This window comes from Microcebus murinus, chromosome 17 (assembly GCF_040939455.1).
Source record: "Microcebus murinus isolate Inina chromosome 17, M.murinus_Inina_mat1.0, whole genome shotgun sequence".
NCBI lineage: Eukaryota > Metazoa > Chordata > Mammalia > Primates > Cheirogaleidae > Microcebus > Microcebus murinus.
In genome coordinates, this window is record NC_134120.1 from 19,157,410 (window position 1) to 19,175,269 (window position 17,860).

At 37.3% G+C, this 17,860-nt stretch overlaps 1 protein-coding gene across 1 annotated transcript; it reads right to left on the reverse strand.

Annotated features, from left to right (window-relative positions):
• Nucleotides 1-844: 844 nt before the first annotated feature.
• On the reverse strand, nucleotides 845-15,521 carry LOC105860616 (uncharacterized). Its single transcript, NM_001371785.1, is given in 9 exon segments — nucleotides 845-3,097; nucleotides 5,810-5,956; nucleotides 7,578-7,691; nucleotides 8,279-8,388; nucleotides 9,273-9,426; nucleotides 10,353-10,586; nucleotides 12,991-13,197; nucleotides 13,651-13,884; nucleotides 15,414-15,521. Coding segments are annotated over 9 exon segments (1,419 nt in total). The 5' UTR covers nucleotides 15,498-15,521; the 3' UTR covers nucleotides 845-2,962.
• Between the last annotated feature and the right edge of the window lie 2,339 nt (nucleotides 15,522-17,860).

Here is a 17,860-nt window from a genome sequence, read left to right on the forward strand (position 1 = left end):
TAAGGATTAGTGTTTGAACAAAGAAACATTTTATAACCACCTTCCACAATTTGAAGCAATAAGGAACATTGAGTGGTTCTTTACCTAACCTGTAGTTCCTCTATTCAAATTAAATTAATTCCATTCAGTTATTCAAAGCTGCTGTTAAAAAGGGTTCTTTTAAATTTCTTTCAACATTTAAGTATATTTTATATAATTTATACCATTTCAAATTAATAAAGTGTGGCTGTATCATAGAATGTGTGTATAAAAAGTTAGGGTGGGTTCAGTTCTAAAGGCGGTTTTTAGTCATAAGTCTGGTTTTTACACAGTGCCAAATGTCAGTGTGGTTGAACAATTCACTCTTCAATCCATTGATTTGGTAGTAAATAACGTAGATATACCAAAAAGCCTAAAAGCACTTAAGTGTTAACAGACAAACTTACCCTGGAGAATAAAGTGGTATGAATAGATATCCAAGATTTTCCAAGAGCAGAAAACAGCCCATAAATTAAAACAACCAAGTGAAATTTAAGAACATATCCCTACCATATAATAGTATAGTAACAATATTTGAATGGAATTGTTTTCATTAGGTTCTTTTTATTTTTAAAGTTTTTCTTTTTTGAAATTCATGGAGGATTGGATTTCTAAGTCAGCTTTAAGTATATTATTATCAGGAAACCCAAAAAGTGCCAGCACTGTAACATATTTTCTTTAGGTGATGATGAATCATGTTTTCAGGTTGCCTAAAGGGAATCCTATAGCGCTTCAAATACATAAAACCATAAGAACATATTTCATTTAGGATTATAATGACAAAAAAAATATACAAAGATGCATAAAATCTTTATTAAATGACCACACAGCAATCTGACACAATACATCCTAATACAGGAAAACGGATTATGAGCTGGTTTATAGTATATTTTTAAAAAACAAAGTAAAACAAAATTTGTAGATAAAAATCTATCTACATAACATTGCCATTTACCTTTTATGATTTTTTTTAATCTATTTGGACACCCTCTTCCATATACCCACTGCCCCTGTGCTGTTCACTGTATCTTCTCAACCACATTCCTCCTCCTGGATTGTGACCTATTTCCCATGAAGTCTCTTCAAAACACCACCACCACCACAAACCTCTCATTGCTACCAATCTCTGATATTGCCTAGCTCTCCCGGAAAAGGACAATAAGGTAAATTCACAGTCAGGTGATTCTAAGGGATAACAGGTCTCTTCTGATCTGATCCCTCCTTATGTCTCCACCTTCACCTCTCACTGTGGGGTCTCACCTTTCCAGCCACAATGAACTTCTTTCTCATACTCCCATGCCTGGCATAATTGCTTCCTTCAACCTTCAGCCTGGAGCAGCTATCACACACACACACTTTCCACCTTCCTCTTCATGCTTTGGCTAACTCTTAATCTTCATTTAGAGCTACTCCAGGAAACCTTCTTGACATCCCCACCTGGTGCCCATAACTGGATTTAGTGTCTCATTTATATATGTATGTATGTAGACATATAGTGTGTGTATATGCATACATAACACTTAGCACATTTACCATAGTGCTATCACAATGTATCACTGTTTTTCTATGTCCCTCAATAGGCTGTAAACTCCTTGAGAACAGAGATCATTTACTAGTTGACTTTATATCCCTAACATCTAGCATAATGTTAGCTTATAGTCATTGTTTGTAAATGTGTAATGAATGAATGAATACATGAACCAACAAATGGTCAAGGGCAGAGAGAGGCTACCTTATTGTTGTTTCTAGAGTCTATTATGGAGGTGGCCACCTTCCTCTGATAAAAGTGAGCCATTCCTGATTTTCACTGTATTCTGTACTTACAGTCCATAGTGAGAGAACAAACATACAGATTCTTTGTAGGCTAGAAACAACCAACCTGAGACATTTTTAAAATCATCATTAGGTGTCAGGGCAATGATTGAAAGAGGGTGGTGGCCAAAGGCATTAAAAACTAGCTATATATACTTTAAAATTTTATATAGGATAGCCCAGAACTGATGGCAGTACCCAGCATACTACAGGGGTACCAAATGCCTGTTAAAATACATTGCAAAAGTCAAGCACAGATTAGATCTAAACAAATTCTTTTCCACGTAAGACAGTGACCCCCAACTTGGAGACTACCAGCTTCAGAATGATAATAAGGTATCCTTGAATCTCCATATATACAGCCAGCATTATTAGTAGACTAAATAAACCATATGCTTTTCAAACATAAGGACAACTATTTCTCAAATATAAATAGATGATGATGTGATTAAGGAAAGTCAAATATGTTCAAAGATGGTATGATTAATAAAATTTAAATACATTCAAAGGTGATGTTGAATTCATAATCTGTTTATCATTAAATATTTTCTCAATAAGTATACAAATACTATAGTATGAATGAGTCTTTGAAAGTGTAAACATTATAAAAAGTATTTTCATTCATGCCAAAAAAGGATGAGCATCACCAGCCTAGGGGTCTACAATAAACTCTGCAGATGAGGTTTGATGTATCAGGGTTCCAGTGCCTCAGGATGTACATACAAAGGTGACTTCTTTACTTCCTTTCACAGCGATAAGTAACAAAAATGCTTGCATAGTATTAAGTTTTCCTGATGTGCATAAGAAGAATGGATTTACATTTGGAGTAATAATTTTTCAATAATGGAAGATAAAGAAATATATATACAAATACTAAAATCCATACAAAAATATATTAATTTAATTCATTGGGTCTATCAATAGATCTACTAATCTACATAGCAAATACTGAAATGTTCTCTTAGCATGAATTAGCTATAATAACTATCAGCTAAATAAGCCCATAGGGCTGCTTTGAATTTGTTTTTTCATTTTCTCCACTTTGTAAAAAGCTCCAAGTTCATTAGGCAGTGGTTCTTCTTAAACAATGACAAGCAGAGAAGGAAGAACAGATATGAGCTCATCAGCAACTCTAAGGCAGGTTAATTGCCTGGTCTTCCTTGAATTTGGGAATCTTCTTAAACTCACTTTGCTTCTTGAAGAATAACTGGGCCAAGATATGGTCTGCTGTGGCCTGTAGATAATCGTCCATGTCAAGGGTTTGCAGCTGTCAGTATAAACAAAAGAAGATATGTCAACATCAAACTATTCCGATTCCTGCAGAGATCCTACAGCTCTCAAGGCATTTTGTAGTATTTCAAGGTACCTGGCGGTCTAACTTTACACAGCTATAAATGCCTGCACGTGGTCACCTTGGGTGCCAGTCTTCCCTTGCCATAGGGAGCTCACCTTTTCAACTCTGAGGAGTAAGCATAGTCTGATGGCTAGAGGGGCTGAGGCATCTGAAGCTTTCTTTAGAAGGGACATCTGCCCTATTGGGAGGTCATTCTCTTTGATGAGAGAGCTGGACTGTCTTCCTGTGAGCAGGTACAAAAGGGGTTCTCAGAGCTCATGCCCAGAAGCATGCGATGAGGCAAAACGTGCTGTCAGGTAATTGGTCCTGGGGAGGCAGCAGCCTGCTTCTCCATTTCTGCATTTGTGTGTGTGTGTGTGTGTCTCACTGTTTCTCTGTGTGTCTATGTGTGTTTCTGTGCATATCTGTCTCTGAATCTTGCTTGTCTCTATGTGTTTGTGTGTTTGTCTCTATGCATGCCTGTCCCTGTGTGTGCGTGTGTCCGTTTGTGTTTATCTTTATGTATGTCTTTCCCTATGTGTGTCTTTCTGTCTTCCTCTGTGTATAGGTGTGTGTGGGTATGTGTGTGTCTGTGTATGTCCTTCTATTTGTGTGTGTCTGTGTTGTTTGCCTTTCTCTGTGTGTAACTCTCTTTGTATGTCTGTTTCTGTGTATCTTTCTCTTTATTTCTGTGTCTGTCTCTGTGTGTGTATGTGAGTCTCTCTATGTGTATCTCCCTCTATATCTATCTTTGTGTGCCTGTCCCTCCATGTGTGTGGCTCTCTTTGTGTTTCTCTCTAGGTATATGTTTCCCTCTCTCTCTCTGCCTCTCTTTCTACCTCTCTCTCCATCCTCCCTCTCTCCTCTTTCCCTTCATACTCTTTATGCAAAATATATCCTCATTAGAAACACTTCCCATCACCCACTCTGATGGGGTAATGTACTAGCCTCCATCAGGGTGCATATTCTGGAGCCGGGCGGGTGGATAGGAATAAACAAATCCCTTCTATCCAAAATTTGGGTTCATTTCTTTCTTCTCTGTTGTGAAGCACCCATTAAATTGTTTCTTTTCCATGGAATACAAACTCCATATTTCTATTCCGTTTTTAAAAGATTTGTATTCTTTAATTTGGGGCTTGGATTTAATGTTTTTCAAGTACCATTTTTATTCTTCTTTCATATTTTAAGTTTTAATTTGTTGGTATTAGCCTTTCATATCACATTAAATCTTATTTATTTTATCACCAATGTTTATTTTAATTCTTAACTTTTTACTTTTATAAGATTTAACACTTACATAAAATTTTTATTCTATACATTTTTAATTCTCTTTTCTCATTCTTAATTTTTTAAATTCCAACTAACTATTTTTAATTTGAGTTTTTCCTTCTTTTCCTATTTATATTTTATGTGATCTGATTTTGCTTTATGTTGGCTATAGAGAATGGTGAGCAAAGGGGTGGCAGTAGCGTGAGACCCACACCAAAAGTAGGGGTCACTGGAATCCTTCCTTCTCACAACATTATAGGCAGCCACGTTTTGATTCTACCTCTTTCTCACATAACTCTCCACACACCTCACACCAAATATGCCCAGGAAGATTTTGAGACCCAGGTGCTAGAATGTGCCAGTTTCCTGGGAAATGAGCATCACCAGGAAGAACCTGGCCCCACTTTGGGCTTAGGCCCTGTCAGTGACACTGCAGAATTTATGCTGTGCTCTTCCCTGGAGACTTTATTGGGATTCCTTGCAGGAAGAACCACAGCCAAGAGAAATGCTTATCTGTTCCTGGACTTCCCCCAGGGGTGCCTAATCAAATGGTTATACTTCTTACCCACTCTCAGAAGGTAACCTAGTCTTAAGAACTTTTAAAAATCTAAATCCCACAATTTATCTCTATTATCCAAATCCATTATTTCACTAATTAAGGAGCCTTGGGGTGAATTTTTAAAAGCAAATATTTATTCAATGCAGTGAATAAGTCCTCTTAATTTATGTGTTGTATACACAGATCATCATATATTAGATTTGCTTAAAATAGACAATGATAGAAAGAAATGCTACTCCTAAAGTATCTTTTTGTATTTAAAAAAAAAAAAAAACCCTTCCATTTCCCTCTTTCTTTTTCTCTCTGACCCACCACCCCATAGGACATTTGGGATTGGGCATGTTCTCTTTAGCTCCTCCTTCATTCTATTTAATAGCTGGTAGACTTCCAAAGAGCATGCTCAGTTACTTTATGCTATCTATAAGGTGTACTAGAACCTGCCTCAACATGGGGAGGCCTATCCAATTCTGGGGACCAGTATTAGGAAACCCATTTGCCCACAGGATCAGTCACATTTTCTAATATTTGCTTTATTTGTAATAAAAATGTTTTCATGGATCTCTATATACTAATTATTTTACCTTTTTTCTCAGTTCGTAATTTGGGGAATTAAAAGGGAATGTGATATATTGGATCCCTCTATAAACAAATGAAAAGACTATTTGATTCTCTTTCTCTTCACACCTTGGTATATCCAGTTCATTCATTCATTTAACACATATTTACTGAGGGCCCCTTTGGTCCAGACACACTGCTTAGCAGAATACTGTGCGGATCATTGACACTCAGCAATCTCTCTTAAACTAGTTTATTCTTACCTGGTCCCCAGTGCTGAAGGCAAGGATGAAAAGCAAATCTTCATCACATGTGCTCTTAATGTAATGCTGGGTTCCAATGGGGAAAAATATCACATCTCCAATGTGAATATTAAATTCTATGGCACCTTGAGTACTAGTAATGCCCACCTAAAGTGGGGAGAGGGAGGGGAAGGAGGGAATACTGTATTTAAGTTAAGCAAATAAAAGCAAATATTTATTAGGAACAAGTATTAATAGTGAAGAACAGATGAATAAAAGCACATGGTTATACAGGGACCTTTTAGTAAGGGTAGAGAATGGAAGATAGAAGCCAGCCATCACATAAAATCTCCTGGGTCAGAGACATAGCCCCACAAAAATCAAGATACTCTATTTAATTAAATGTTCCTTAAAATATATTAGAGAGTTCAATATGCAGAACATCATGAAAAAGGGCATCAATCACCATGTTCTAATTAAGGGTTACAAATGATGTTTCCTAAAACATCAAGTAGAGGATTTACATTTCAATGTTTTACTACCATCATGCCTTTCTTTCTACTTGCTTAGAAAAAGTCAGCGTTCTAGGAGAACCACATCCTAACAGTCTTCTTTAAGAGGGTTAAAGACTAAATCTGTGGCTGGGTGAAGTGGCTCATGCCTGTAATCCCAGCACTTTGGGAAGTCAAGGCAGATCAGCCTGAGCAACATAGTAAGACTTCATCTCTATTAAAAAAAAAAAAAAAAATTAGCCAGGAATGGTGGCATGTGCCTGTAGTCCCAGCTACTCCAGAGGCTGAGGTGGGAGGATGGCTTGAGCCCAGGAATTTGAAGTTACAGTGAGCTATGCTCATGCCACTGCACTTCATCCTGGGTGACAGAACAAGACCTGTCTCTAATAAAAAAAAAAAAAAAAAGACCAAATTTGTACACAAATGCACACATACAAGCACAATAAAAATAAAGTCTAATCCTTGAAATATAATTTATGAAAGATTACAATTCCCTTTTCCAATTTATTAAGCCTTCACCTCTAAAAACATAAAACAAAACCTTTGCTATGGATGACATATGAGTAAATTTCAGTCTGGTTTTGGTTCTTTCTTTCAAGATTGAGAAAGATACACATTAGAGAAGCTCATTTCACTTGTGTATAATATTACTGATTTCCTTAGGGACCCCATGAAAGTCTGGAGGAACCACAGTCAAATCATTAAGTAACACACTACACAGCTTGGCTTTTCTTATGGTACCTGTGTGACTGATCATACAAACCAGGCTCTCTGGAGAGCCAAAGGGGGTGCTATCAGTAATTTAACCAAGACAATAAGTATCCATCAGGAGCACCCTGGACAAACTGGAATATATGGCCACCCTACTGATGCTCCACACCTCCCCAGCTACCCCCATGTATAGTACACTGAGAGGCAAACAGTTATTTCACACTCCCACAAAGGGCAGCAACTTCCACATGCATTACCAGAGGATGCAAAACTCTGAAAACCTATGCAAGTGCTGCATACCATCCATAAGTGATAACATCTTTAGCACTTCTGAAATATTCTTAGCCTCTTCTTCTGCACATTTTGAATTGTTCTATCTCATTAAACTTGCAAACTATCTAGCAAGGTCTGCATGGTATCCTCTCTAGAAACTGTGTTCAGAAAGGCATTAGCACTGAGTCAGTCCTTTAACGTTACTAATAACTGAACCAAAACAAAGAATTACCTCCCCTTTGCTTCTTTCTGCATTAAAAAAGAAACTCAAAAAAATCTGAATTGAGAATTACCTTTCCACATCCACTTAGCACATATCCCATTTCATTTGCATTAAAATGAAAATGTGGCTGTCGTAATCCATTGTTATAAATTCTGAGTGTACTCAAAGTAAGGGCATTTTGATGCTTAAAAAAAAAGAAAAAGAAAAAAGAAATCCAGTAATTAGCCAACATCTTACTCTACAACTTAATAATTTACATAATCATAACTATTTACTAACAATAATATTTATTCAGCCCTCACTGAGAATATTCAATTCCCTATATCTTTTATATTTATTATATCACTTATTCCTCACAACAATCTTATAAACTTGGTAGTAGTATTCTCCCCATTTTACAGATAATGGAATTACAATCTAAATTGATTGAAGAATTTGCCTAGAGTCACACAGCTAAAAAAGTGGCAGAACTGGCATCTGAACTCAGGGAATCTGACACCACAACTACGCAATACAGGCAGTTGAGCATTTAGAACAAATGAAAAGAGAATTCTCACAAATATCCAGTCTTTTCATTAATATAATTATCCATGCCAGAGAAATTAAGTTCCTAAATCCACATTGACGCTTCAATTAACAGCTTACATTGATCAAATCAACCAATGTTTGACTAGACATTTCCTTTTTATTTTGTCCAAAAGAAGCCTTAATTCAATCTAAATCTCATATGTCATCCATCTTAATGCTCATCAAAACAATTTTCTCAATTACCTGATTCAAGAATTCACTAAAAATTTTTTCATTGTTGTTTAGTTCACTTCCATTTTTCCAATATTGTGCATGTTGTATTACTCCTCCTGGAAATTGAAATTCTTTTGAACCTGAGCCAAATGAAGTTTAAGAAACAAAACAAGATTAAATACTTCAAAATCGTATTTCAATGGATAGCCAAATTTAGTCTGAGTAAAGGATACAGCTCTTCTATAGACACAGAAAATGTATGTAGTGGGAGTTGCTGAAACAAGATTATATAAGCCCCCAAGATAGTAACCTGACATAGACAGACATTATTTTATCTTCTAAGCTCTCTTGAAATTTCTAACATAGAGTGTCCTCATTAGAATAAACTGATCAACTTAGGGGACCTGGCTAGAAAACCTGAGAGTCATCCTAAACACCAATCTCCACTTACCCTTCAAACCAGTTAAGTGTCAAGTCCTGTCTGCTCTGCCTCTTTAAATTCTTTGCTTCACACCAATTCTATCCACCATCATCTCCCACATGAAGGACTGTTAGAGCCCCCCGCCCCCCCCCACTCATCTCCTTACCTCCCATCTGTCCCCTTCCAATCTACTCTCTACAGTTCAGCCAGAGTGGTCATCACTTCAAACAGCAAAACAAATTGTGTCACTCTTTTATTTAAAACCCCTCAGTTGCTCCTCTTTTCAATCAATATATAATACAAACCCATTAGCATGGCTTTCAAACCCTGCATGATTGGATACCTCCTCTGGCATCAGCCTCTTCTCTTGCAGCAACCCTCAACCCCAACATATACCCCTCACACTTTGAAATCCTTTGTCACATTGTCTTTTGCCTCCAGGCCTTTTCTTACATTGTCTACTCTGTTGAGAAATGTGTTTTTTTCAAATTTCCCTTGACTGTGGCCCACCATAAAAAACACATGTCAATCAAATATATGATTATATATTATCATATATAATAACACTTAACTAAAAAGGCTTCACAAAATAACATACTATACCTTTAAGGTCAAAAAAGTATCTCCACACAAGGCTGTCTGGAGACTGTACATAACTAGCATTCATAACCAGTTCTGCCAAGTTGGGAGGAAGATTGACCCCCTGATCCTCTTTTTGCTTACTGAATGTTCTAATGAAATCAATTCCACCTTCAGGCTGAAACAAATAAGACACCACATAAGATATCTGTGAAACATCGCACACATTTTAGTAATACAAGGGTGGGTAGCTGAGGTTACCGAAGCATTAGCACCAGTGTGGTTTTCAGTAGCCCAGGCAGAAGAGCTGACCTTGATCAGCCTCAGGCTTGTGATATTTATGAAAAGTCTCCAAAGTTTTCAATGTATTTTGATTTTAAATTTGTTGGGTTTTTTAATACTCCTGCAAAAGTACACACTAGTTCCCATGCTTACCAATACTCTCCCTAACGACTCATTTCTCCTACTTCTCCCTACAGCATTAGAATAAAGTCCCATACAAGGCAGCTCTCAAAAAATTACTATGTAAATTCTAAGCTTATCACAGAACTCCCTCTAGTTGCCAGTCATAAGCCAGCATCAACTCTCCCCACCCATCTCCACTGTCAGCATCCACACCTGACCCTCTGTAACCAGCATTAGCAGTGGTTCCTCCAGTGATAACATAAATATTTGGAGAGATCAAAAGTAGAGATTCTTCAGGAAAAGTATGGGATCCTCTGCATGAGATTAAGAAAATATGATTACATTATCTGTAGCAAACTTCTCCCCACCAAAAGAATGGGTGAGTTTATGACTTTTCAGGGATATAACTTACAGCAATTTTTCTATAAATTATATCATAATCTTTCTGCCAATACATTATGGCTTCCTATGGAAGACCTTCATAAAGGAAAATAAAAAACAACTCAATTTCAGCAAGTTTTTTGTCTTAAGTAGGAACACAAGATATACTTTTGAGTCCATTATCCAACTGTTGTCATACCTATTGGCCAATTTCCTCTGGACCTGAGCTGGTTGTTGCCCTAGAAACATAAATACTCATGTATCCTTTCTGCCTATGTAATCTTCATGGTGGTATTTGTTATTAGAAATGGTACCTACCTTAAGTGACCTGGAAGCAATGTCCTCAGGTGTAGAAAAAAATACATCATCAACATCCAGGGTCTGAAGTTCATCATGTGTAGAAAAGAAGAGCAAGAAAAAGCAGTCTTCATTACCCACATTCTTTATCCAGTGTAGTATATTTTGAGGGAAGAAGATCACTTGGCCAGCTGTAACATTGTATGTGGTAACCACTTCACCACCATCATCAACCACCCCAATCCATGCTGTTCCCTGAAACATAAACAGAAAAGCATATCCAATATCACTTTGGAGCAATGTTTATACACATTTTTTATTACCTTCCTTCTAAGGGTGTTTTTAGACTCTTTTGTTGTTATTAGCACCCTATGAAATTTTAATATCATATTCTGTAGATAAGTATACTATATACATATGCTGCTTATGTATTATATGGATATCTATTATTTATACATAAAAAGAGTAAAAATTTTTGTCCCTTCCCTCCAAGAACCAACTTTTGCCCCCTTGTGGGAAACATCACCCTTCATTGAGAGTCCATGTTTTAGAGTTTGAAAAGATTGAAACCATGTGTAGAGGACATATACATGTTCATAAGTGAGGATACAGGTATACATGTTTGTGCATATACATCTTTGTGTGTAAGTATGCATACAGATGTGCGTATGCTTTCCAGATAAGAACATTTCTGCAGACAACTTTAATAATGATAGCTAACACAGTGCCTTTGCTATGTGTCAAGTATTTGTTTAAGCACTTTACCTGATTCAGCTCAATTAATCCTTATATCAACTCTATGAAGCATAGTACTATTCTTATTCCCATTTTACAGAGAAAAAAATGAGTTTTGAGAGAATATATGATTTTCCCAAGGTTATTCAGCTACTCAAAGGCAAAGCTGAGATGTGGACCTAAGTAGTCTGACTCCAAAGTCTATACTTTTTATCCCTGCTATACTTTGATTCTATTTATATAAAATTATACTTTCTCTCATTCTCTAAACTGTTCCTTAGTATTACCCTGTGAGGCAGATAGCAAAGATAGCATTATTTCTATTTTATCAGAGACTCATGTTCACATAGCAGAGCAGCCACAAGGGTGGATGGAAAAAAAGTCATTGTTTTGTCTACACAGACAACATATAACTAGAATCCAAATGGGTATTCAAGATACAGGGGAAAGGTGAACCTCTAAAGAGCTCTCTCCTTGTCCATGTGCAGGGATCTGTTACCATCAGAGCATCAACTACTCCAGACGCAGAGCAGAGACAGGACAGTGGCTGATGGGACCATCACTGTGAAACCGAGTGCACCAGCCACATCACCCTCCCTGCTCCTCTTACAGCTCCTTCCAGGTTTTCATGAAGACATGGGGAAGCAGAAGCAATCTCCATGGGTGAGTGCAGTGGGGATACTTGACTGTACATCCTATCACTTGGTCCCCTACCCTGATTGTGAGAGTCAGTGATCCACAACTTTCTTAGGATCTAGAGGATAACCAACTCATACAGTCCACATTTAGAAGCTCACATTAGGAACTTTCTCTGGCTGCCAGAACAGCCTCCTCAGGCTAAGCTGGATCCTAGGGCCTGTGTTCTACTGCAGCATGCTCCAGACCAATTTCTCTAGCTTAGAGTTTGTTTTTAGGGTCCCCCCATCAGGAAAGTCCACGTAGCTGACTTTTCTTTCTCCTACTTTCTACTCTGCCACTGTTTAGCCAAGGCCATGAAAATTAATCTTTTAGAGATTGTCCTGTTTTATAAATTTTGTATATGTGGGAAAAGACAACAAATCAGAAAACATAAGCTTTTTCCCAGTCCAGCCAACAACTGCGTTTTTAAACTGTAGTTTAAAATCAACTTATCTCTCTGAGCCTCTGTTCTCTCATGAGAAATAAGAAGGGCTTTATCTCATATAAATGAAACTCTAATCTTTCTTCCTGTTTTAAATTCTAAAATTGAATGAATTGTCCTCGTATAAAAAAAGGTGGCTTTATTAACAAAAACAAAAATGCCATATAAAATTGGCTACACATCAATTAAGCAGATCACCAGGGTAAGACCAAACTCAGAAAGTTCTGTGAGGGCTTAGTCGTTATTGTTTCCCTGGTGTCTGGAATAGAAAGAGATCAATAAATTTTGGGAATTAATGAATTATCTAAAATTCAGGTAAGTATATTCATTTCACCTCCAGCTATCTCTATTTTATTTGACTTCAAGAACATTCTGAAAAGTCTGAACTGCAAAAGGGCATCCAATTGGCCTGATCTTATAGACACCAGGCCGAACATCAGCAAACTAGTTTGTTATTCTAATTGCGGCTTTTTTTCCTTGGAAGAAAGCTACCGTTTCTTTGATCATTAGATCAGAGCTACCAGTTTTAGCTTTGGCTCAAAGGGCTAAACAGTGATCTTACTTTAACAATAGTGTGTGAAAATGATTTCACACTGAAGAAAGAAGTTCAAAGTGATGCCAAAAATAATTAAAACAAACAGGCTAATGCTTCAAGGCACTGCTAACCAATCTAATTGAATATATAGCCAAAGCCTGAATTTTTGTCTATCATTTACTTAAGTAAGATTTATAACAACTAAAATAATACCCTGAGGACATACAATCTAGATGCTTAAGAGCAGAGTGTGGGCAAACTGGTTGTACCTGTACAAGATAGCCATGTTCGTTGGCATTGAAGTGCCAGTGAGGGGCCCGGAGGCCATTGCTTTTTATTCTTAGGGTCCCCAGGGTCATCTGTGATCTCTGACTGTTCAAGCTGGTGCCAAAGGCCTCTTCTTCAGCGCTGAGATAGTCTTTGACATTGTTCCTGTACCGGGCCCACTGGATTGCACCACCAGCAAACTCAAACACCTAAAAAATCATGAACAGGCAACCATCAGCACAGAGGCCATCTCCTAAGGAATGTAAAGCCAACATGGCCTACACAGTAAGAAGGAGGTAAAATGGACAAAACAAGGTGAATTCTGGATTCCCAGAAAGGAAGATGAGGAATAAGTCTGCAAGAGTCCAGGAATGACAATAATGGTACATGCAATGCTATGTAATATCAGTCTAGATCTTGTTAGACATAAAAAAGACACCTAGGTTGGCAAAAGAATACAGGGATTTCCATTTGTCCAACTGCAATTCTTTGCTCTAGCCAGATATAGAACTATCTACTGAAGAAAATTTCTGCCTGAGGCCAACATCAACCCAGCTCTCCTCTCTTCTCTGTTCCTTACCTCTCTTATTCCTGCTGGCTCACAGCTGATTCTGAAATTGCTGTTTAGAATAATGTTTTTCCCTAATATGTGTGATTCTTACCTTGGATTTAGGTAAGTGATTAAGAAACTGGAATTTTGGATCAACAGCTGTTTGCACCATGGGAACTTCTGTTTGCAGAGGCTGGGCTTCAGGTTTGAAATAAACATCTGAATGAGGCTGAGAGTTGTTAATATAAACCAAGGAAAGAATCAGTACTCCTACTGCTGTGGTAATGGTGCAGGCCAGGAGACACAGCAGGAAAATGCTCACCAATGACCACTGTCTCTTCTTTTCCTAGGAGAAATTATGAAATCATTATTCTCTACTTATACTACATTAGAAATATTGCCTCCTTTCTCAATCTCTTAAATTTTTTTCTACTACCTTCAACTAAAATTGACTGACAAACATAGTGAAAGTATATACTTTTAAAATCACAGTTGAAATTTATTTGATGTTGAATCAGAAAATAATCAGAGGAGTAAGTACTACTTTTCTTAACAAGGTAGCTGGTGAAAAGAGTCTTTCTTGAGTTCTGTGTTTAGGGTCCTGAGAGGAACTACTCTCAAGACATAAAGACAGAAATTTTACATTGGAAAGACTCTTAAAGAGTCTAGCTCAACCATTATGTCCCATGGGAGAGGCCCAGGCCCAGAAAGGAGCTAAGGCCCTCCCTGGGAGGAGGCCCAGGGAGGAACAATGACTTATGGAAAGCCACACTGTTATCTATAATTGTGGGTCCAGGAAGAATCCCTCCTGATTCTGTGTGCTATTTCCACCAAACCACAGTGCTACCACTGCATATCATTTCAGTATCATTAATTTTTTTTTTTTTTTTGTAGAGACAAGGTCTTACTATGTTGTTGCCTGGACTGGTCTCAAACTCCTGGGTTCAAGCGATTTTCCTACCTCAGCCTCCTGAGTAACTGGAATACAGGTGTGCACAACCATGCCCAGCCTGATCATTAAAATTTCAATTAATACTTATGGTCCAGTGTTCTCAAAGGAAAGCTTGTATTTTCATATATCTCTAAGGTCATATTTATGCTAAAAAAATAAAAAGATAGCATATAACTTTATATATTCAAAGAGTATTGCTTTATTAGACATTAATATTTTTTCCTTAATCACTGGTCTTGATTAGTGCTTCTCAAATATTTTTTACCACATCCACATTAAGAAATACATTTACCTTTACAACACACATAAGTACATACATACACACCATTGAAACAAAAGTTTCACAAAACAACACTTATTTGTTACTTTTTTGATTTTTAAATGCCAATTCCAACCCATATATTGACTTCATCACTAGTGGATTACAACCTAGAGTTTAAAAAACCCACGCCTGGATCCTTTTAAATAGAAGAGAAGAAAAATCATGATTCTGCTTCCCAAAATTGACAGAGAAAGCAAACATAATAAAGAGGGAGAGTACAAAACCAGCTGAACAAAAAAATAAAAATAAGTTTCCCCCTTTAACTTGTCTGATGTTCACCAATCAATATAAAGACAATGCATTTAGAAGGCCCCAATTAAGATGGAAATATTTTACCTTGTGATAAGAACCATTAAGTCAAAAGCACTCACTAATAAAGTGAGCAACAATTCAAAGAAAGTTGGGCCATTAAAGAGCTAAAGCAGGTGTACGTTTACAATTTATCAGAGAGAAGGCAAATTAGGAAATATTCAGAGTAGGAGATGCTATCTTTCTGAAAAGGGTCACTTAAGGAGAGCTGGTCTAAAGAGGGATTCTGTCCTGAGCTCTGCATAAAGGTCTTGGGCAGAACTAAATCTCAAGATGTAAATCCCCACCTTACCATTCTGGAGATAATGTTCATCTTCTCCACAGACAAACCCTTCTGTGGTGCATCTCCATGCATTTCAAATGCTGAGTTGTCCATTGGCAGAAAGAAACAAGCAATTCACTAAAAAGAAAGGAGAAGAGAAAAAATATCCCCAATAAGAATGAGAATTCTTAAGGGAGTACTTATATAGTGCTCAAAGTTAAGGAAATGGAATAAGGAAGCTGAGTCTTAAATTATGATCTTGGGGTTTAAGGAAAAAACCCTTGAAAGAATTGCCAAATGAGACCAATAAAACACTTCTTTTGGTCAACAACTCTCTGCCCAATGATGACGTATATACTGATAATAACAATAACTAACATTTATTTCCTTCTCTATGTGCCAGGTACTGTGCTAAGGTGTTTTACAAACATTATGTGATTTCATTGTTACAGAAATTCTGTCAGAGGCTATGATTATTCCCATTTTGCTGATTAGGAAACTGAGGCATAGAGAGGTATGGTAACTGCCCAAAATCATAGAACCAGTTTTAGTGTTGGAGCAAAGCACCCTTTATGATAAGATTCTTCTGTGACATTGGTTCAAATTGGCATCTGATGGTTGGTACTTAGTCTAGTAAAACTTTTTTGTACCCAGAGCACTTTTGCCTCTAAATAATGTGGTTTTCCTAATGGCTTGTGGAATAATGTTGTTACCTAAAAGTTAAACCTTCATGTAAAACTCATTTTGTAGCATTTTTCCTGGTAATGAGTAATAGTTGAGTAATCTAAAAACTGCTATTATAATCCACAAAACAGTCATCCACCTTTCCTTCCTTCCCACCTTCTGACCTTTATCCCTTCAATAAGACACTGTGGATGTCTACTATATCCCAGGCTACAGCCCACTACTGTACATTAAGAGGCCTTTATGTAGCTCATAATCTAGTAGGAGAAACAGAAAAGAAAGAAAATTACTACAACAGAATGTGCTAAGTGTTATGAAAGCAGTGTGTACAGATTCTGTAAGGATACAGAAGAGTGTGGTTGTGTCTGACTGAGAAGGTAAGAGGAGGCAAATCTTCGCTGAAATTGTAGTTTTGAGCTGAGCCTTCAAGTCCCACCACAGCCTCACTAGGTAGGCATACTTAATCAATGACACTCTAGTCCTAGAACAAACCATGTGGTAAGAATATAGACCCTATCTGAGAGTCAAGCAGACTAAGCTCCAAAAGGTGGCTGGTTAATCTATACTCAAGTGACAGAGAGTTGACCCTGGGGCTTTCCTACCATATTTGATCAAATGTAAGATGCATAATTTTCTACATTTTATCGTCTCTGAAAATGGGATGTATTTTTAAATGAGTGGTCTTTTAGGATCAATGAACCATAGTATGGCCACTTTTCTTTGGTCTTATCAGACAATAGTACTATATGAATCTTCAAAGCAAGTTTTACACAATGTCATCCTTTGCTGTTCTTCTTTCTTAGAAAAGTAAAAACATAGCCACCTGCTACCAGTATTATCTGGGTGCTGTACTTAGCATTTATTTAAATGGCGAGACGAATCATCCATCAAACTACACTAAAACTCACTGAAGCATTGAATCAAAGAATGCCGCAGCTAGATAAGATCCGTTTGATCTTTGCGGATAAGAAAACGAAACCACAAAGAGGCTATGTTATTTTTCCCAAGGTAACAGAGTAAGTCATGGGCAGAGCCAAAACAAAAGCCCAGCTTTCCCACTGTCAGCCAGCATTTTCCCTACAAGTGCAGGAGAACTTCATGGCTTTATAAATACATGTAATGGTTACATACATATAAATGGTTCAAGGTGAATTGAAGCAGGACAGCTAATAGCAAGAATGTTATAAAAAATCATCTCAAGGCATGTGAATGTAATTCTTTGGTGTAGTCCACAGGATCACCCGCCTTAAAAGTGAGCATATCAGACATCACATAAACCTCAGAAATGGAGTAAGTTCTATTAGACCAGAAATACTTGGCAGGCTGGGAAGAAAATAGGCAGAATTGTAAACTGAACTAAATAGGAGCCAAATCACCAAGGAGCCAAATAGGAGATAGGAGCCAAATTACCAAGCTAGTGCCAGACATATAGAAAGAGTAGAAAACTGGTGACCCCATTTGGATTTCTTTGTAACACACCCAGTCACATATCTAATAATCACCTTTAAACAAGAACCATACTACTTATATATTGTGGACAAAGGCAAACATAAACTCATGCCTCAAAATTGGGAAGAACAATTTAAAAATACATGTCCAATAATTTTCTTTTTTTGTTTTGTTTTTTTTTGAGACAGGTTCTCACTGTGTCATCCTGGCATACAGTGACATCATCATTGTAGCTCACTGCAACCTCAAACTTCTGAGCTCAAGCAATCCTCCTGCCTCAGCCTTCCAGAGTGCTACGTTTAGAGGTATGAGCCACTGTGCCCGGCCCAATACTTGTTCAATGT